Source organism: Dictyostelium purpureum, assembly GCF_000190715.1.
Source record: "Dictyostelium purpureum unplaced genomic scaffold DICPUscaffold_33, whole genome shotgun sequence".
NCBI lineage: Eukaryota > Evosea > Eumycetozoa > Dictyosteliales > Dictyosteliaceae > Dictyostelium > Dictyostelium purpureum.
The window spans coordinates 26,533-48,065 of record NW_003519370.1 but is presented as its reverse complement, the minus strand read 5'-3'; the positions used below and the strand labels follow the sequence as shown (position 1 = coordinate 48,065).

The window sequence follows — 21,533 nt, the reverse complement described above, 5'->3', positions numbered from 1 at the left end:
AGTTTATTTTATTGTGTTTTTAATTTGAGTTGTTGTATTTTATCTTTATTGGATGTGCCTCTGTATTGAATACATATTTATCTAAAGGAATTATACTCGAGTCTACAAAGAGCAAATAGAGATATTTTAAAGTTTCGGACATAAAGTAGCTTTGTTGGGTTGTACCTTTGAAGCCAGTAATAATGTTTTTTAAACCAATGTATCCATTTGGCACTCTGCAGTGTAATTCTATACTTTTATATATTTTCCAGCCCCATTCTTGATAGATAATGTCACCTGTAAGTCGATAGAGTATGAACAATGATTCTATGGTTTCTGGTCTTAGTATATATAGATTGACATCGTTTAAAAGAATTTCACCAGTAACAGGATCAAATTTAAAAATTTCGGGACCTAGACCGGTGGGTGATTTGAAGTAGCTTTGCACACATGTTTTTGTAATTTCTTTGGCAACCTGCATATATATTTCATTCTTTTCGGTATTACCAGTAATATTAGTAACTGAAGCCAATGCAAACATACCACCAGCAAAACATGTTAAGTGTTCATTTAATTCTTCCAATCTATCATCTTTTATCTTTCCAATGAATCCATGACCTGCTTTAGTTACTCTGTAAAGATACTTGATGATTGAATCTGCTGATGCTACAAATAGTCTCGAATACTTTTCTTCACCATCTGTATAAATCCACATTTTTAAAAGATACTCGTAAAATGAGTCACCTTTGGCACCTAATGATATTGATGAATAACAAAACTCAGTTGCATCCATTGAAACCATACATGGATACAATCCATTATATTTAGTTTTCATTTTTGCTAACGAATCTAAAATGATGTCGACCCTATCTTTATACTTTGAATCACCAGTTAGATCTGATAAACGTGTAAACTCGAGTGACATTGTGCCAAACATTGCCAAAACTAGACAGTTACCACCTTTATTTCTTGCATATTTGGTTTTAATATTTAAAAAAGCGTATGGGAACGGAAAACTATCTGAAAATGCAAGCATTAACAAATCACCAAACTCAACTGCCTTTTCTAAATAAACAACATCACCAGTTAAATCATACATTGCCAAGCAACCACCTAAATACCTAATATTGAATTCAAATACCGAAATTTCATGACCCTACAGCATAAAATAAAATTAATTAGTATTTATTAAAAACAAATTTTATTGAATTAAAAAATAGTAACTACTTACAGTTGTATTTGAATATTTTAAATTTGATAACCATTCTCTGCCATCATAAAGTTCATCCTTCATATCCATTATGTGTAATGTATCTAATGAATCTATAATTGTTAAACCAAGTGCGCCCAACCAATTTTTCCCTATAAAATAAGCTGGCGCCCATTCGTCATAACCCCATGACCCATTCTTATAAGAGTCCCATGCAAATTTCATCGACTCTTTGATTTCCTTGGCTCTTTCTATATTCTTTTTTTCATTTTCTTTATACACACTATCTATTTTATTATAAGGATTATAATTTGCTTTGACTCTTGGTAGTTTTGTTTTTCCTTTTATTCCCTTACTATGAGCGTTTATCTTTTCAATTTTGATACCAAGATCATTATTTAAATCTAAATTATAAATGATGTTATTAATATTATTATTGGTATTATTAATATTATTACTATATTGAAAAATTTTTGATGTTGTTAAAAACACAATCGAAACTATAATAAATGCAATAAAAAATATAAAATAAAATCCTTTTTTTGCATTCATTATTACATTATTATATTAATTATATTATTTTTCAAGAGTTTTTTTAAAAAAAAAAATTTCAAAAAGATTTTTTTTTTTTTTTTTTTTCATTTTGTTTTGTTTTGTTTTATTTTATTTTGTTTTGTGTCCATGATTTTAAAACTTACAAAATTAGATATTGTTTTCTCTAAATATAAATATTTTATTTATAAATTAATTCATCAATTGATTTTTATTTATTTATTTTATTTTTTTTATAAATAATAATTTTATTTTTTTATTATTATTATTATTTACTATTATTATTTACTATATTTTGGGGTAATTTTATTATTCTCTCTAGAGTATGTGTATATTAATCTTGAATGCCTCTATGAAAAAAAAAATATCTGTATTTGATTCCGGTGTCCATTCTTGAATGACCGCGTTCTTTAAAAAATTTTTAAAAAATTCAAAAAATAAATTTTTTATTTTTATTTAATTAATTATTTTTTTATTATTTTTTTTTTTTTAATATTTAAAGAGATTTTTTTTAATTTTCATTCATTCATTCATTTAACAATTAAAATAGTAATTTGTTCAATGATAAATTATAGCAGTAATAATAATAATAGAAGCAATTACTTATCAAATAAATATATAATTATAATAATTTTTTTAGTTTCTCTTTTAATTGTAAATTTCCTTTTTTTACCCTCAAACTCAGTATTAACTGAAACTAATAACAATAATAATAATTTTAAATATTACAGTAATAAAAAATACGAAGACAGTAATAGTATAAAATTTTTTAAACATAAAGAAAATAATAAAAAAAATAATAAAGATAAAGATAATACAAATTTAGATAATAATAATAATAAAGATAATAATAATAAAATGGCATCAAGAACAATAGCAAAAATTGCAACAGGTATTAGTACATCAGATGGTGCTGGTGTTAAATTAAAAAGAGTTATTGGCGGACCAATTAGCGAGTTGGATCCATTTTTACTTTTAGACGAGTTTAAAAGCGATAAAGCCGATGACTATATTCAAGGTTTCCCAACCCATCCACATAGAGGATTTGAAACTGTAACATATATGCTCGAAGGTTTAATGGAGCATAAAGATCATAAAGGTAACCAAGGTATGTTAAAACCAGGCTCAGTACAAGTAAGTAAAAAATAAAAGGAAATAATATTTAAGATTTTAAAGATGTTCTAATAGTTTATTTTTTTTTAGTGGATGACAGCTGGAAAAGGTATTATTCATAGTGAAATGGTAAGTACTCATCACGCATATAATATCCCCAAGGGACTATTTTTATTTAATTACTAATAATAATTATTATTAAAATATAGCCAAAACAAAGCAATGGACTTTTACATGGTTTTCAATTATGGGTTAATTTAAGAAAAGCTGATAAAATGATAGAACCAAGATATCAAGATATTCCAGCCAAACATATACCAGAGATTCCAGAAGAAGGAGGCGGTAAAACTAGAGTTATTGCAGGTTCCTATAAAGGTGTTACAGGACCAGTTCAAGGTATCAAAACTGATCCATTATATTTGGATGTCAAATTAGCACCAGGATCATTATTTTCAGAAAACATCCCAGTTGGTCATAATGCCTTTGTTTATGTATTTGAAGGTTCTGGTCGTTTCGGTCCAAAAAATAATTCAAAAGAAATCAAAACATCACAAATTGGTGTATTACAAGTTCAAGGTGATAAAATTGATGTCATTTCTGGTGAACCAAATGGCGTACGTTTCCTTCTCGTTGCTGCAGCTCCAATCAATGAACCAATCGCTAGATACGGTCCATTTGTAATGAACACACAACAAGAAATTAACCAAGCTTTTGACGATTATAGAAATGGTCGTTTTTAATTAATACATTCATATACACATATATATATATAATATTTTAAAATTTTATAATAATCAAATTTGTAACTTTATCTCTTAAAAATAATAAAAAAATAAAAAAAATATCCAAAAAAAAAAAAGATCCCAAAATAAAAAAAACATTGTTTCCTTTTTAAATAATATTTCTATTTTTTCTATGAACTTATTAATTAGATAAAAGAAAAAAAAAAAAAATTATTAAAAAAAATAAAAAAATCAATTTTTTTTTTTTTTTTTAATTTTTTGAATTATTTTCATTTTTTTTTTTATTTTTTTTATTTTATTATTATTTTAAATTTCAACCATAATTAATAAATCAAAAAAAAAAAAAAAAGAGAATATATTTCAAATAATAAATATATAGAAATAGATAGATTATTCCTTTTTTGTTTTTTACTAAAGATAATAAATTTTTTAAAATAGTTTTTTTATACTTTTTTTTTTTTTTTTTTTTAGCTATCTAATTAATGTTTATATATTAAATATTTAATATTATTATTATATAATGAGTAATAATAATAATAATAATAATTTAACACCAACAAAGATGTCTACATCACCAAGTGGATCAGGGTGGAAAATTGGTAGTAAAATGAATCAGTCACCTTCACAACAAATACCAAATAAAAACGAAAATTCATCACCATCATCAACACCATTCGAATTAGTATCCCTTTTATCAGCACCACCACCATCGACCAAAAGAGTATTCGACCCAAATGCATCATCATTGAAATCGACACCATCTACACCAACAAAAGGTAAGCAAATTATATATAGTATGCATTTTAGGGTTCATTTTAAAACTAATATGTTTTATATAAAACATTTATTATAGTAAATAGCAATTTATCATCACCAATTCTATCATCACCAAAAACTGAACAAAAAAATGTTGGATTTGTTAGAAATAATAGCACAGGTAATTTTGGTTCATTAACATCATTTCATCCATCATCATCAACCTCATTTATCCCATCTACTCAATTCCATCCATCGTCATCAATGGCACTTTTAAAGAACAATCCAATGAGTAACAGTTCAACAAGTATTAGCAGTGGAATGAGCAATAGTAATTCTGATATTAATTTTATAAACGATCCAAAATACAAACAACATTCATCATCACCATCAAAAAATCAAAACATTTTAAATAAAAGTAGTAGTAATGCAATAAATAATCCAAATATTAATAATAGTAATCCAAACAGTCCAAATAATAAAAATACAAATCAATTAATCGATAAAATAATAACAGGTAAAATTAATGACGACATTGAAGACTTGGAAATAAGTGATGATGAAGCCGATGATATTGTTAATAGTATAGTGAATGGAGAATTACCACAAAGAATAACCACCACAACCACCACCACAACCCAAAATAATAATGAAGAGGAATTAAGCGATAGCAGCTATAGTATTAAAAATAGTACAAGTAATTTTAAATTCGAAGATATTGACGATGTTGAAGTGGATCCAGAAATTTTAAAAAAAATATTAACAGAACAAGATGATGAAATTATCGATGAAAGTATTACAGTCGATGATATTCTAAAAGATACTGGAATAGATGTAAGAATTATCCATTAAATAATGTTTTTAAAAAGATACTAATACTAATTTTTCAAAATAGGAAATCGAAGAAAATGAAATTTTAAATGAATTAATTAAATCACCAACAAATACATTACAGGTTCAATTAGAGCAAGAATTAAATATAACAGAGTCACGACAACCAATGCTATGGAAATTTAAGAATTCAAGAAAATTGGTTAGTGGTATAGTAGTGGAGCCACAATCGTTACAAAAGATATCAGAACAATTATCATCATCAGAAATTCGAAAAGTCGTTGGATACCCCACATGTTTTTCAATCACAAAATATATTTGTATTGGTACCTCTCATGGTTATTTAATGATATTCAATTACAATCAAGAGTTAATTTCAATTATTGGGGGTTCAATTTGTTCAGATTGTGGTCCAGTCACAGCAATCGATTTACCAAGTTGTCGTGTAAACGAGGATTGGTTAATTTCAGGTCATCAAAGCGGTCATATTATTTTATGGGATGTTCAAACTGGTAAACCAATCAAAGTTATTGAAAAAGTACACAAATTACCATTATTACATTTGAAATTTTTCGCAGATGGTTCAAGATTCATTTCTTCAGACTCAAGTGGTGTAACAAATGTTATAGTTATCACCAAAGGCTTTATGTCCATTGGCACCGAGCAACAATTATTATTGAATGGTAATTTAGGTCAAGTTTTAGCAATTTCAATTTTATTACCAGGTAATTTTGATCATCCAACTGATAGATCCAATATTGTAGCATTGGCCACCAGTAGAAAGATTTTAATCATTTCAGCATCAACCGAAGGTGTTTCGATTTTAAATAATAAGATCACTAGACCAAAGAATCTTGTTGATAAAACTGCATTGCCTTATCTCTCATGGCGTCGTGTCACATTCAATAGATCCTTGGGTCATACTAAACCATTGGAGCCAATTTTAGCTATTGGTTGGGGCACAAATATTCAATTACTTCAAATTGTAACAGCACCAAACGATGTAAAGTTTTTATCACCAGAGTTTATTGTTGTTGCAGAGTATCAAACTGATCATATAATTTGCGGTTTAGAGTGGTTGGATAGTCAAACTATTCTATTCCATAATTCAAAAGATGAAATTAGAGTATTTGACCCATTTGCTTTGGAGGAAGTCGAGAGTGTCAATATAAAATCAATGCAACTCGTACACCATTCAAAATTCCAATCAGTTTATTCATTCCATAACAGTATAAAGACAATAAAGAATAGAATCTACTTTTTAGGTTTAAATGGTGTATTTACAGCTCATATTTTAACTTGGTTAGAACGTTTATCAATTTTAATTAGTAATGGACAATGGTTCGAAGCTCTTTGTTTAGGTTTGGACTTTTATGAAGGTAAAGCCAAAGCAACATCAGGTCTTTCAAGTAATACAGTGGATTCGAAACTAATCACATCTGAAAAGATTATTGAAATGTTATCAAATCTTTGTCAGACTATTTTCAATAATAATCCAGAGGATCTTGTTGGTAAATCTTTAATTCCAAAACATTTTCTTCAAGATATGGACCCAAGAATTGAATATTTCAATATTTTCCAACAGTTGGCTTTAATTTGTATTGAATTTTGTGTATCCATCAAACACACCAATTTATTATTTGGCGAAATTTTCAATTATTTCTTAGAGAGTGGTATGAAAAGTTGTATTTTAGATTTCTTAGAACCTTATATTTTAAATGATCGTCTTACTCATTTAAATCCAGAAGTAATGCAAACCATGATGACCTATTATCAAGAGTTGGGTATTCTGGTTAGAGCCGAACAATGTGTTTTACATTTAGATATTTCAAGTATAGATTTCCATCAAACCGTTGTACTCTGCAGAAAACATGGTCTTTACAGTGCTTTAATTTATCTCTATAACAAAGGTTTGGACGACTATATTACACCATTAGAAGATATGATGGAGATGTTAATCAAACCAAAGAATTTAAATACTCAACTAACAGCAAGCGAAAAGAAATTTAGAGATGAAGTTGCAAATCATTTATTATTATACTTAAAATTATCTCTTAGTGGAAAAGCATTCCCAACTGGTTTAATTCAACAAAATCGTGTATTATCTTTAAAAGCTGAAATCTATGAATACCTCTTCCTCCGTAACATTGACCCAGATGACCCAACACCATATCCAAGAATCTTTAATCTTTTAAATTTAGAAACTACTGGGTTATTAAAAATTTTATCATCTGGATTCTATGATAAAAATTTCCAAGTACCAAATCACAGCAACGATGATTTAGTCCCAGAGCTTTCAGTACCAAATTTACCATTAAATTTCCCAGTCAGTCGTTCAAACTTAACTACCTTCAATATGATATCCGTATTGCTATTGGTAATGATCGATAAACAACAAAATCCATTCAATTTAAAACAAAATGATCAATGGGCATTCTCATTCCAACAACAGGGTCAACTTTTATGTATATTGGGAAAAGTTTATGCTGATGGTTTATTCCGTGTAGATTCAACATTATTAAATAGAATTATTGGTATGATTTCAGTTCCTCCAGTTGAAAACACTCCATTATTCACATTGAACGAAAGACAAAGTGTTTTATTAAGAATATTACAAAAATTAACAACCGATCTAAATACCAAGAAAGACTTTGATTATGATAAACTTTTGTTATCATGCGAAGGTAATGAATTCTTTAAAGTATGTCAATATATTTATAGCTTCAAGGATAATTATAGCAAGATGATTACATGTCAAATTAAAGATCAAGAGAATAAACACCAATCGTTCGATTATATTCGTACAATTCTAGCTAAACCAAATCTTTCAAAAGAGAATAGAGAGACCGTTAAAAACACATCAATTAGCAACTTGGCTCAGTTAATTTTAATTGATAGTGTTAAAACTGCTCAGTTAATTATGGATTGTTTCTCTAACGATCATGAAAAAGTCTTAAAAGAATTGGCAGCTTTTCCAAAACTTCAATATACATATCTTCAAGGTCTCTTTAAGAAATCTTTAACCGGTTCAACAATCATCCAACAATATGGTTTACATATTTCTCAAGAAACACACGAGCTTTATCTAAGATTAATGTGTGAATTCTCACCATCGAATGTTTATAAATATCTTTCAAGTAACGACGATTATCCATTAGATAGCTGTTTAAGAATTTGTCAACAATATAACAACTTTGAAGGTGCAATTTATTTATTAGAAAGAATTGGCGATGTTTTCAAAGCTTTGGATATGATTTTAATGGTATTAAACGAAAAGCTTCAAGCTCTTTTAGATCATTTCGCACAGGTTTATGTAAATGTAAAACAATTGAAAAACGAAGAAAATACTCCAGCATCACAACAAGAAAAGGATGTTGTTAAAGATTTATTCTCTGCAATATCGCTTTGCCAACGTAACTCACCAAAACTTAACGATAACGAAAATGAACCATTATGGTTTACACTATTCGATACCATCGTTTCATATATTCAAAAAGTTAAAATTCAAACCATGAAAGGTCAATTCAGTAAAACCTCATCCATTTACTCCAAATCAATTTCATTCCTTACAAAATTGGTACACTCTATTATTAATAATATGATGGGATATGTAGCATTACCAGTTATCCTCAGTAGAATCGTCAACGAGTATGGCAATAACGATTTGGGTGATTTTAAACAAATTATTCAGGATATGTTGGATACTTGTAATTTCGAAACTATAATTTTAGAAACAGCAAACGATTTAATACAACAAGATATGTATAGTGCCACCCGACATTATGTTGACAAATTATCGCGTGCTTATTCACCAAATATTTCACGATGCGGTAATTGTTTACGTCCACTTCGTGAAAGTCCAATTTCAAACCAACAACCCAATCATACTATGGTTTTGGATATGTTGGTAGTTTTCCAGTGTAATCATACTTTTCATTCTGAATGTCTTGGAAAGCATAGAGTTTGTCCACTATGTTCAAAAGAAAAAGAAAAAAATACAGCATCAAAAAATAAAAAACAACAACAACAAAATAAAAACAATAATTCAACTGCCGATAATCAAGATAATCAATTAAATGCTAATAAATTTGACATGTCAAAATACGAACGTGAAAAAGCTCAAAGAGAAACAGCCAAATATATGGAAAGATTAGAAAGATTTTCTAAAATGAATCAAAGATCATCTTTTAAATTTAATCACAATTCACGTCATTATCAGCAACAACAACAACAGCAATAATAATAATAATAAAATAAAGAAAGGGGTAAATAAAATATTAAAATCTCTTTTATTTATGGCCTTTTGATAAATTTAAATGTATTTTTTTTTTCTAAAATTAAAATTTTTGAAATATGTTCTTTGTTTGTCTTACTTCAATTTAAAATTAGCTTGGTATAGATGTTTTGCTTCAGTTTTTTGTTTTTAGATTAACTTCTTGAAAAATTCTTTCAATATTTTGAGATATTTTAGCATTTTGTATTTGTTGAATAGTAATAAAATGACCAAACTCTTTATCCACCCAGTTCTTAAATTGAACTGCTACTAAACTATCGATCCCAAGGTTTCCTAATGAATTTTCTGTGTTTAACTTTGATTGGTCTATTGATAGTAGTTCAGAAATTTTTATAGTAACTTTAGATGCTATAGATAGGTCACCATTGATCAAAAACACCAAATACTGTATCGTTATATATTGATTTATAGGGTGGCTCGAGGAATATCAATTGACCATTTGGAGTTAACACTTTATATATTTCATTTAGAGCTGATTTAATATTTTTTACTACATGCAATACATTTGACATTAAAATAATATCATAATGGGCTGGTTTTAAATCTTGAGCATTAACTAGTGATTGATCAAGATCTATGACACGGTAAACTATATTAATGTTTTTGATATCTGAAAACTTTGTTTTTGCATTTATAAAAAATGATGATGAAACATCTGAGAATGTAAATTCTATACTAATTTCGGATAATGGGTTCGATTTTAATAGTTGATCCAGTTGTTCAATGACGAAACATGATAATGATCCTAAACCTGACCCGAATTCAATAATTCTAAAAACTATTGGTTTTTGAAGCAGTGGTTTTACAATTTCATATACTACTTGGCTTAATAATTTGTTATAAATTACAACATCTTTTGCATTTTTATAAACACTATCTAACAAACCATTTTCAAATAGTGACTGAGGATTATCAGTATCTGGATCATCGTTATTTAAAGGGAAAATAAGTTTTGACATTATCCTACTTGATTTATCAAGAAGGTCTTAATAGTTTAATTCTAGATTATTTGAATTTTCACCTATTTCATTAATATTGTTGACTTCTTGATATTGTTTTAAAGAACTAAATGAGAGAAAATGGGGATTAGTTTTATCATTAATATTATATTTTTCTTTAAATTCATTGAGGGTGATGGATTCGATTGACTCTTTATTTATAGTTGGGTGTCTCTTTGAAATGTTTTTAAAAAAATAGTAACTAAAGGCCATTTTAAAATTTGTTTTAAAAGCTTCATCATCTTTGATTTGAAATTGAGTTTGATCATTCAATGATTTAAATGTTGATGGATTTTGAATATTTGAATCTTTTGATTGTAAATATGGAAGATAAATATCATTTTCTGTGGGTGCTGAAACTATTGAACTGTCAATTGTTGGGGTTAGGAATGAAAACATAACCTTTGATATTTCAAACAACAATATACCATCCTCTAACATTACATGTACTGAACTTTCAATAAAATTTCGAGTACTTTTAATTAATTTTGAGTATACATAAATTTCAGTATGGCTGCTGGATGATGGGATATTAGATGAATAGTATTTAAAACCTTCAATTCTATCAAATACAACTTGTGTAAATTCTTTTAAAAACATACATGTACCATGTATACATGTATCCAATATTGCTGCATTGAAGAAAGTTGTCATTCTTTTGTTTGATAATAGATGATTAAATTCTTCAATTTCTTTTAAAAAACTCAATGAAACCACTGAAAATATGCAGCCATCACCCAAGAAACACTCCTTAATACCTTGAAATAGTCCTTTGTAAGAAATACTTGCATTTATTTTCACTGCTTGATAGAATTCTTTTTTGGTCAATTTGGTGTAATTACAATTTCTCTTTAATTCACTTATATTCAATCTTCTTTCTTGATCATTATGATTCAGTAAACTAATATTACCGGAAGAACAGTGAGTCCATTCATCTGTTTTATTTTCTTTAAAGTGGTTTTGGACTGTATATATCTAAGCTTTTCCAAAACTGAATATCCATAATATTTATATAATTCCATATTCATTTTATCCATATGTAATTTGAATACTGGCTCATTACGATATAACTCCAATGCCATTTTATTATATTGTGAACCTTGGCCACAAAATACAAATACTGTTACAGGACCCCTATTATTAATCGAGATATTTGAAATTGAGTTTTGATTTATTGCTTTAATTTCATTATTTTTATTTTTTAATTCTTCCCAACTACTAGCAATGATAACTGATCTTTGAATTAGAGATGATGATTTAAATTTAATTTGATCTTTTATAAAATCAACAAAACTAATTGACTCTGGCAAACATTTAATATTTTGAAGATAATCATTTAATGATTTAATTGAATTTGAATTAAAGGGAATGAGGTACTTATTATTATTATTTTTAATATTATTAATATTACTATCATTATCATTTTCATTATTTATTTGTGAATTATTAATACTTTTGTTATAATCTTGTAAAATTAAACAACAATTTGAACCAGTAACACCAAAATTATTTACAATGACTGATGTCAACTTGTGATTATTAAATTTGATTGGTTCTGTGACAACTTTAATTTTCCATTCTTTAAATTTAATTAATGGGTTTGGTGTTTGGAAATAGATATTTGGAAAAAATATTTTATTTTTGAAACTTAAGCAACATTTAATAACAGAGGCAACACCTGATGCAGGCTCACAGTGCCCAATATTTGACTTAATTGACCCTACTAATAGCGGATTATCACTTGATTTTACATCTTTAAATACCATTGAACTACCCTCTAATTCTATTGGGTCACCAGTGGGAGTATCTGTACCATGACATTCCATATAGTCAATATCTGATGGTTTGACTGCTAAAAATTATATTAATAAAAAGTTACCAATAAAAACACTTGTGTTAGAACCTCTTATTGATGAATGGTCAATACCAGAGTCTTCCAATGCTTCAAATGTACACTTTAATAATAATCTTTGTTGTGGATCAATGGTTGAGACTTCACTTGGATTTATACCAAACATAATAGGATCAAAAGACTTCCACTCTTTAATCGGTAGCAATGCAGCATATTTACACACGATTTCGCCAGATAAACTGTAACTATCAGACCATCTTTCACATGTATCTACAACACCATTAAAACCATTATACAATGCTTTTGTCAACTCTTTTGGTTCTGATAACGATTTTTCTAAATTGCCACTGGGCAATCTAAAACCCAATCCAATAATTGCAACATCACTATTACTAATTCCTGAATATTTATCCATTTAAAATTATATTAATTTTTTATGTATATTTAAAATTTTATAACTTGAAAATTTTATATTTTATTAAAAAAAAAAAAATTGAAAATTAAAAAAATAAAACTGTCTTTATAAAATTTTAATTGATCAATTTAAAAAATTATTATAAATAAAAAAATAAGATTTAAAAAAAAAAACAAAAAAAAAAACTTACACTTTATATTAGACCGAGTTTAATTGAATAGTTTTTTAATCTACTATATAAAAGTTTTATTAATTGGTCAAAAAGATTTGTAATATAGAAAGAAGTGGTTAAAATTTTAAATTCAAAAAAAAAAAAAATTTTAATTAAAATTTTATAAATATTTTTAATAGATCCAATTTAATACTTTATCCTTTTTCAACTCCTATATTATATAATGTTACATAATATGATCGAGAAATATTAACAATATTCTAATTATCTCTTTAAGATCTTTACAATAGGAAATTTCAAAGAATATTATAAAACAGTTAAAGCCAAAAGAAAAAAAAGAAAAAAACAAAACAAATACCCCACAATAAAAAACCAAACATATTTAAAATAAAAATATTATAAAACAATATATAATACTTTATAGAAGTTTGTTTTTATTACTCTTCCCCCAAATTATGAATTCGATATGATATACACATCATGTTGGCAATTAACCTACACTCCTATTTCCCAATGAAAAACGCCATCAAGGTTTACTTTAAATAAATTTAATTTATAATTTTATATAAGATACATACACATTTTAAATATTACAATATATGATATTTATTTTATTTATTTAATTTACAATATTGCTTATTATTGTTACACCACACTATTATTTTTTTGAAAAAAGTTAACTTTCTAATTGTAAAACATTGACTGTTGATGGACCCATGTTGATTATTAAAACATCACCGTTGGCATATATTTCTTTAAATGAAGATCTTTGGGGTGGAACTGTGATTCTTTCGATATAATTTTCATTTACATATAGTTGTATAAAACTTGTTGCAGTGCAATAACTTTTAATTTCGATTTTAAAATCACCACAAATTCCATTGTATGCTGTTTAAATTTAAAATATAGTATTTAAAAAAAAAAAAGAGTATATATTAAAATTTTAAAATAGTAAAAAAAAATAAAAATATAAAAATAATATTACTTTTCGTTTGTTGTGGTTTTAATTCTATCATTTTAATGGGTATTATTTATTTATTTATATATTTAATTTAAAAAAGTATTAATAATGAAAAAAAAAAAATTTAATAAAAAAAAGGAAAATAAAAAAATAAAAAAAAAAATGGGTTATTTTTTTGTTTTTTATTTTTGTAAAATTGCACACACACACCCACACAGTGTGTGTTTTTTTGATTATTTCTTTTTAATTTATTATGATAATTTGATCAGGATTGAAAATAAATAAAAAATAAATAGTTTCCCATTTTGATTTTACCCTCTTTTTTTTTTTTTCTTATAATTTTTTTTTTTTAGTTTTCTTTTAAAATTGTTTAAATAATTTATTTTTATATAATTTAAATAATAAAAATGGATGTTGATTTGTGTTGTGGAATTCGAAAATATTGAAATCAACTTTTCTGAGTCTTTCTAAAAAGTCTTCAACAATAGCGGCAGAGTAGAAAGCTTGATGGGCATTCTCTGGAAGATTTTTAAAAGCCTTGGCTTTGTCAAGATGAAGTTTTGCACAACTTGCCATTTCGTAGATTGCATTTTGCATTTTATCAAATTGAGCATCACCACGATAAAGAGCCTCGGTATTAATACCATATTTGGTTGTTAATGAAACTGGAATATAAGTTTTTCTATTACCTAAATGGAAAATAGTACCACGGATTAAAACCATAATACCAACTGCTTTTCCAAGATGACTTGCACAATGTTCAGCATCGTGATTACCTTTGATGCCCAATCCCTCTAATGTTAATAATAATAAAGATGTGTGAATATCATCTGCATATTGTTCTAAATCTTCCATATCTTTAATTTGAACTGATTGAACATCCTTTTCTCTTCTATTTAATAATCTAATAAACCATGTCTTTGATAATTTTTTTTCTTTAATAACCTGTGCTAAAACTCTTGTTAATGGTTGATCATAAACTTTACCCTAAAATATTATAAAATTTTAATATATATTAATGTTTGTTATGGGTTCATTGATTGTATATTGTAATATAACTTTTACTTACATTATAGATATTATTAATTGCATCTTTCCAGAATTGAAGTCTAATTTTTGAAATTTTTTCAGATTTTGGTGAAAAATCGTTTGCTACAGTCTCTACATTAAATGTTCTAAGTGCATATGCAACTCTTCTTGCGACTGGGTCACTAATTAATAAACTACAAAGATAATTTTCTTTATCAAATTTTCTATAAAAAAAAAAAATAAAAAATTATTAATTAATATGGATTGTGTTTAGTGGGTGTATTTTTTTAATTTTATTTTTACTTTGCTCTTTCAAATACAAAATTATAATCAGCATTTCCAGCAAGATCTGAAATTTCAATTGATTGTGATGATGGTGATGCTACATTTTCTTTTTTTGTAATTTCTTCAGCTTTTTTATCGACACTATCTTTAATATTGGAGGTGGTAAAATATTTTGAGTTATTATTTAAACTATTTATATATATTGCATTTTTAATTTTATTTATATTATTATAATTATTATTAACTAATCTCTTTCCGAAATTAGAAAAAACTAAAGTATTTCTAATCATTGTTTCGTCTTTAACAAATAAATTAGAAAAAATTTAAAAAAAAAAATGAAAAAAGAAAAAATGAAAAAAAATTTAAAAAAAAATCTTTTTTTTTTTTTTCATTTTTTTTTTTTTAGAAAATTAAATATTAATTTTAATATTTAATATTTATTTTTTTTTTCTATATTTAATTTACATTTATTTATTTTTAGAAATATTTATTTTAGAAAAAAATATTTTTTTAAAAAAAAATTTTGTAATAACTTGGGGGTAAAATTATTTTTTTTTTTTTTTTTTTTTTTTTTTCTTATTCTTTTTCTTTTTATTTTTCTTCCGACGTTTAAGAGTTGCGTTTTACAGTTTTTAAAAAAAAACTCCTTGGTTTTGGAATGGGAACTATTAATTTAAAATCAGGAAAATATCTAATTTTTATTTTAATTATTTTATTTTAATTTTTTAAAATATTTTTTAAAGTAAAAAGTTTTTTTTATTTTTTTTTTTTAATTTTTTATTTTTATAATCAAAAAACAATATTTGTAATAATAATTAAAACCCAAAACGATGAGGATTCTAATTTTACTCGTTTTTTTAATTAATTTAGTATTTTATGCAAATTCTCTTTCATTTGATGAAATTCTTCAATCAAGAAATTTAACAACTTTACCTTTATCAACTTGTCAACAAGCTGCCCAAACAGCTTCCCATTATGCTTCGTGTGGTTGTAAGTATTTTAATAAATATCATTAAAATTGATTAAATATTAATGTCGATATTTATTTATAGGTCCATACGTTTTTGGTGGTACATCATGTAGTTGTGGTGGTAGTGGTGGTTTAGATTGCAGTGGTTTAGTTTATGTTTCATACAGAGCAGCCGGCTGGAACGGTGTATTAAGTATGCATAGAATAATTTTTTACATATTTTTTTAAAAAAAACTCCTATTAATTTTTAAATATCCTAAAATTTTAGGAACTGCTGCTCAACAATACACTCAAGGTGTTGCTTGTGGAGGTGGTAGTACTTCAAGCTCAAGCTCAAGCTCAAGCTCAGGTCCATCATCAAGCTCAGGTCCATCCTCTACTGGTATGTAATTTTTTAATAATATTAAAGTCAATAGATAACGTATTAATTTTTTCTTTAAAAGGTAAATCATCCACCGGGGGCTCATCAACTGGTATGTATTTTTATATTAAAATATTTTTTTATTTTTATTTTTATTAATACTAACCTTAATTATTTACAAAAAGGAAAATCATCCACTGGAGGCTCATCAACTGGTATGTATTTTTTATTTTTTATTTTTAGGTTGATTTAGTAAATTAATTTAGTTTTAAAAATAAGGAAAAACTTCAGCATCATCAACTAGTGGAGGCTCATCATCCTCACAAACCAGTGGTCAAACTAGCGGTCAAACCACCAGTCAAACTAGCGGTCAAACCAGTGGTCAAACTAGCGGTCAAACCACCAGTCAAACTAGTGGTCAAACCAGTGGCCAAACTAGTGGCCAAACTGGAAGTCAAACTAGTAGCCAAACTGGAAGCCAAACTAGTGGCCAAACTTCTGCCTCAGGCTCACAAACAAGTGGCCAAACTAGTGGCCAAACTGGAAGTCAAACCTCTGGTAAGTTTTTTAATTAACATCAATTACATAAAATACATTTATATTAATTTTTTCTTTAAAGGTTCTCAAACAGATTCAACAGGTAATTAAGGTTTAAAAAAAAACATTAAATCTATAATATTAATTATTTTTTTCATTATTAATAAAGGTTCTCAAACTGGTGCTGCAACTGGAACTTCAGGTAAGTATTTTAAAACAAATCTATAAGTAATTAAATTATAAACTAACACTATTTTTTTAGGCTCTCAAAGTGGAAGTGCTTCCTCAACAAGCTCATCAGGTATGATATAATAAAAAAGAATTTAATTTAAAGCAATAGCTATTAATTTTTAAAAAATTATTTTTAGGTTCACAAAGTGGTAGTGCCTCCTCAACTGGTAAGTTTGATTATTTTAAAATAAATACTTATTTCATTTTATTAACAATAATAATTTTATAGGTTCACAAAGTGGTGATAGTTCTTCGGGCTCATCAGGCTCATCAGGCTCATCAGGCTCATCAAGTTCAACAGGCTCAAATAGTGGATCAGGTTCATCAAGCGGTAGTAAGTTAAATTTTAATAAATACCTTAAAGATAAATATTTATATGTTTTTTTTAATAGATTCTTCAGATTCCTCAGGCAGTGGTTCTGCCTCAAGTAGTGGTACTGGAAGCAGCAGCGGTACCGGCAGTAGCAGTGGTACTGGCAGTAGCAGCGGTAGCAGTAGCGGTTCTGGTAGTAGGTATAATTATCTTTTTTTTTTTTTTAGTGTTTTTTATTAACTTCTCATTCCATAAAGGTGGTACAGGTTCAAGCTCCGAAATTCCAGTTGAACAATCAGGCGTCAAAGGTACCTGTTCACCATCAGTAAGTATAACATTCTCTAGTTTCTAAAAGATTTATCTTCATTATTTTAATAATTCAAATTATAATTTAGAATACCGCAGGATGTACAGTAGGTGATTTATTCTTCTATTGTTTCCCAGGCGATAGTACCTGTCCAGGACATGTAGTTATGTATATAGGTAACAACCAAGTTGCTGAATGCCCACATACCGGTGAAGTAAGTATAAATATTTAACTTTTTAGTAAAAATATCATTCATTATAAATTCTAATTTTATTTTATTACTTTATAATAGAATTGTCATATCATCAGTAAGTATACCTGGACCTTATTTGGATTCAAATTAAAATTTAAAATTATACTAATCTTTTTTTCTTTATCTAAAAACCAATTATTAGCCCCATATTCAGAAAGCTACCATGGTTGTCGTTCAATTTGTGGTTAATATATGCGCTGTGTAAATCTTTAATAAAATTATTTTATAACAAATTTATTTTTTTTATTCAGTTTTAGATTTATTATTATTTATTTTTTTAAATTATTATTAATATTTATTTTCGTTTTTAAAATTCTTTCGGGAATATTCTTTTTTTCTTCATCTGATAAAGCTTTTTCTACTCCAAAAGTAAGATTCTTAACTGATTCTGGTAAATATTTAAGTGTTTCAAAGTCTTTAAAATTTGAACCCAATGTCAAAGTATGAACTTTTTTTGGAAAAGTATCTTTAATTATTTTTTGATTAAAGTTATCCAGGACCAAAATTGTTGCTTCTTTAGGTAAATAGTTGTTTTTTTTAAAAGTTTTTGTAAAATTTAAACTCCAAGTAAAGTCATAAATAGTGGCATTAAGGTTATCCCCATTTACATATTCAAAATTTTCACCTAAAACCATTTTTGAAACTGATGAAGGAAGTGACTTATCATTTAATGGATGATTGAAGGATTTTAAAAATAACTCTTTGACCGAATCTGGAATTACAGAGTTTGGTATTGGATAGTTATATGAATTGAGATCTAGATATTCTACAAAATCTGGAATAAAATTTGACTTCATTTCTGCATCCTCTTTACAATTAATATCATTTTGGGTAATTGAATATAATTCGTGATTATATGAAGATAATATGAGCTTTTTTACTAAAGGAGGTATTGAGTTGTGTTGTAAAGGTTGGTTATATGTAGGTAATATTAGATGAGTTATAGAGGATGGTAATACATTTGGTTCAATATTTTGATTATATGATTTTAATGAAAGTAATCTAACTGTTTTTGGAATTGTATTTTGTATAATAGGGTGATTATAAGAAACTAAAGTAAGTGAGGTTACTGATTTTGGGATTGAAAAGGGTTGAATAGGATGGTTAAATGAGGATAAAGAAAGGATTTGAATAGAAGAGGGAAATGATGTATCTGATATTGCTTGATTAAAGTTTGGAAATATTAATTCTTTTACTGATTTGGGAATTGAATCATGGGAAATTGTTTTATTAAATGAATCGAGTGTAATTGATGATATAGAGGAAGGAATGTAATGAGGTTCAAGTTGCAGATCAAATGATTTAAGTCTTAGATTGGTTACTGAATTTGGTATTGATTTTTGGCTAATTTGTTTGTTAAATGAATCGAGTGAAAGTGATGTTACTGAGGATGGAATTGTATTTTTTTTAATATTTTTATCAAATGATGGCAGAGAAAGAGATGTTACTGATGATGGCACTAAAGTTCTACTAAGGGTTCGATTAAAAGTATTAAGTGTGAGGGACTTGACTGAGGAAGGAATTAATATGGGTGTAACTGAGCTATTTATTGAATTTAGAAGTACGGCCATTATGTAAATAACATTAAAATATACATATAGATCTTTAAAAGATGGGACAGGTAAGAAAACCTCTATTACATGGAAAAAATATGATAAAAATGAAATTAAAATATATGAGATGAGCGCTGATAGAAAAGATAAGAGCATTGATATAATAAAAGGAATAAGATAGTTGGGAATATTTAATGTAATATAAAATGGGTACATTAAGATATTTAAATTCGGTAATAATAAAAAATTGGGATGTTTAAGTTTTGATATGAATATAATATTATTTGACAAAGATGTGAAAAGAAAATAATCTATAATTTTTGGGGGCTCCTCTTTAAAATTTAATTTTAAATAATAAAATAAAAAATAAATGGGAAATGACAACAAAAAGAGTGTTAAATTATTGATGATAGTAATTTTAAAAAAAGAGGGTATTGTTAAAAGTGTAAACTTATGATTATATGTACCCAATGTGAGTTGAGTTACTGATGATGGAATTGAATTATGTGAAATGGTTTGATTAAATGATGGTAATACGAGATTTTTAACTGATGTTGGAATCGATCCACTTACAATGGGTCGATTAAATGATGCCAATTTGAGCTCAGTAACAGATAATGGTATTGTTTTAGGTGCAATGTATTCGTTAAATAATGGCAGTGAAAGTGATGTTACTGAACTAGGCATTGAAAGGGATTTTAAAGATTTGTTGAAATCTGGTATTTCAATTTTAATTTTTTTTGATTCGTCAACATCTTGAATGTTTTCTTCTTTTTTTTTTAAAATTGAAATTTTTGAATAAAATGTTTTAAACTTTTAAAATTTTAATAAACAAATTAATAATTTAATCTATGAAAAATATAAATAAATCCTATTTCTATATGTACAATTGGAAAATCTAACAATTCCTTTGCGCTTGGTCTTTGATCTGGAAGCTCTCTTTTGCATTTATTAATAATCTCTTCAAAGTCTTTATCTATTTTCAGAGATTTGCTATTTGAAGTGGCTTCTCCTGTAATCATTTCTAGTAATGTGCAACCAAAACTATAGATATCAACTTTAACATTTAAAGGCCCCTTTCCAAGTATAGTTTCTGGTGCCATGTGTGATGGTGTTCCAACAATTGTTGGTGTATCTCTGTTGTTTGAATCGTATAATTTTGATACTCCGAAATCTATTAACTTTATTTTATTGTTTTTTGGGTTATATAAAATATTATCACATTTGATATCTCTATGAACTATATTATTTGTGTGAAGAAAATCCAATGCTAATAAAATTTGATGTATGATTATAATTATATTTTTTTTAATGTATTTAAAGTTGGCAATATGTTTACTTAATTTGTCATAGTCCTTCATATACTCCATATATATAAATAAACTTTTATTTTCATCATATTTCCCATACCCATATCCATAAAATTTAATAATATTTTCGTGAGGAATACTAAATAATAATCTTATTAAATCTATTTCTTTTTTAGCCTAAATAATAAATTAAAATTAATATTTTAATAATAAAAAAATATAATGAAAAATAAATCGTGTAAAACAATACTTACAATTTTGTGATTTTTCTCATCGATTATCTTAATTGCACAATCTTCTTCCTCTTGCAATTCAAAACCATTTACATATCTATTTTTTTTAAAAGCTCGGTGAACCTTGCATGATCCACCTTTCCCAATTAACCCTTTAAAATCCCAATCTTTAATATTAAAGTTATAATGTAATAAATATTTTTCTTTAGCCATAATAATAAATTAAAAATGAAGAAAATAAAAATATAAAAAATAACAAAATATAATTTTGGTGA

General features: G+C 26.4%; 8 protein-coding genes across 8 annotated transcripts; 3 read left to right on the top strand and 5 right to left on the bottom strand.

Annotated features, from left to right (window-relative positions):
- Window positions 1-19: 19 nt before the first annotated feature.
- DICPUDRAFT_86464 (uncharacterized protein) lies at window positions 20-1,414 on the bottom strand (the record flags this gene model as incomplete). The annotated part of the gene is made up of 2 exons (XM_003284819.1): window positions 20-1,135; window positions 1,211-1,414. The coding sequence occupies 2 exons, from the start codon at window positions 1,412-1,414 to the stop codon at window positions 20-22; spliced, it is 1,320 nt and encodes a 439-aa protein (XP_003284867.1).
- A 1,185-nt stretch (window positions 1,415-2,599) lies between these two features.
- On the top strand, window positions 2,600-3,594 carry DICPUDRAFT_148704 (uncharacterized protein; the record flags this gene model as incomplete). The annotated part of the gene is made up of 3 exons (XM_003284840.1): window positions 2,600-2,875; window positions 2,945-2,983; window positions 3,064-3,594. The coding sequence occupies 3 exons, from the start codon at window positions 2,600-2,602 to the stop codon at window positions 3,592-3,594; spliced, it is 846 nt and encodes a 281-aa protein (XP_003284888.1).
- Window positions 3,595-4,117: 523 nt separating this feature from the next.
- Window positions 4,118-9,424, top strand: DICPUDRAFT_148703 (uncharacterized protein; the record flags this gene model as incomplete). Its single annotated transcript, XM_003284839.1, has 3 exons — window positions 4,118-4,373; window positions 4,451-5,187; window positions 5,249-9,424. The coding sequence occupies 3 exons, from the start codon at window positions 4,118-4,120 to the stop codon at window positions 9,422-9,424; spliced, it is 5,169 nt and encodes a 1,722-aa protein (XP_003284887.1).
- Window positions 9,425-9,837: 413 nt separating this feature from the next.
- DICPUDRAFT_148702 (uncharacterized protein) lies at window positions 9,838-12,743 on the bottom strand (the record flags this gene model as incomplete). Its single annotated transcript, XM_003284818.1, has 4 exons — window positions 9,838-10,444; window positions 10,628-11,451; window positions 11,592-12,328; window positions 12,356-12,743. The coding sequence occupies 4 exons, from the start codon at window positions 12,741-12,743 to the stop codon at window positions 9,838-9,840; spliced, it is 2,556 nt and encodes an 851-aa protein (XP_003284866.1).
- An 848-nt stretch (window positions 12,744-13,591) lies between these two features.
- DICPUDRAFT_148701 (uncharacterized protein) lies at window positions 13,592-13,931 on the bottom strand (the record flags this gene model as incomplete). Its single annotated transcript, XM_003284817.1, has 2 exons — window positions 13,592-13,803; window positions 13,901-13,931. 2 exons carry the CDS (start codon window positions 13,929-13,931, stop codon window positions 13,592-13,594), a joined length of 243 nt encoding a protein of 80 aa, XP_003284865.1.
- Window positions 13,932-14,236: 305 nt separating this feature from the next.
- On the bottom strand, window positions 14,237-15,480 carry DICPUDRAFT_148700 (uncharacterized protein; the record flags this gene model as incomplete). Its single annotated transcript, XM_003284816.1, has 3 exons — window positions 14,237-14,863; window positions 14,946-15,129; window positions 15,209-15,480. The coding sequence occupies 3 exons, from the start codon at window positions 15,478-15,480 to the stop codon at window positions 14,237-14,239; spliced, it is 1,083 nt and encodes a 360-aa protein (XP_003284864.1).
- A 540-nt stretch (window positions 15,481-16,020) lies between these two features.
- Window positions 16,021-18,141, top strand: DICPUDRAFT_148699 (uncharacterized protein; the record flags this gene model as incomplete). The annotated part of the gene is made up of 14 exons (XM_003284838.1): window positions 16,021-16,180; window positions 16,243-16,353; window positions 16,429-16,542; window positions 16,604-16,633; window positions 16,707-16,736; window positions 16,801-17,079; window positions 17,141-17,161; window positions 17,228-17,260; window positions 17,321-17,359; window positions 17,427-17,456; window positions 17,519-17,623; window positions 17,682-17,798; window positions 17,830-17,927; window positions 17,998-18,141. The coding sequence occupies 14 exons, from the start codon at window positions 16,021-16,023 to the stop codon at window positions 18,139-18,141; spliced, it is 1,311 nt and encodes a 436-aa protein (XP_003284886.1).
- Window positions 18,142-18,431: 290 nt separating this feature from the next.
- On the bottom strand, window positions 18,432-21,471 carry DICPUDRAFT_75824 (uncharacterized protein; the record flags this gene model as incomplete). The annotated part of the gene is made up of 4 exons (XM_003284815.1): window positions 18,432-19,795; window positions 20,183-20,528; window positions 20,603-21,202; window positions 21,280-21,471. 4 exons carry the CDS (start codon window positions 21,469-21,471, stop codon window positions 18,432-18,434), a joined length of 2,502 nt encoding a protein of 833 aa, XP_003284863.1.
- Between the last annotated feature and the right edge of the window lie 62 nt (window positions 21,472-21,533).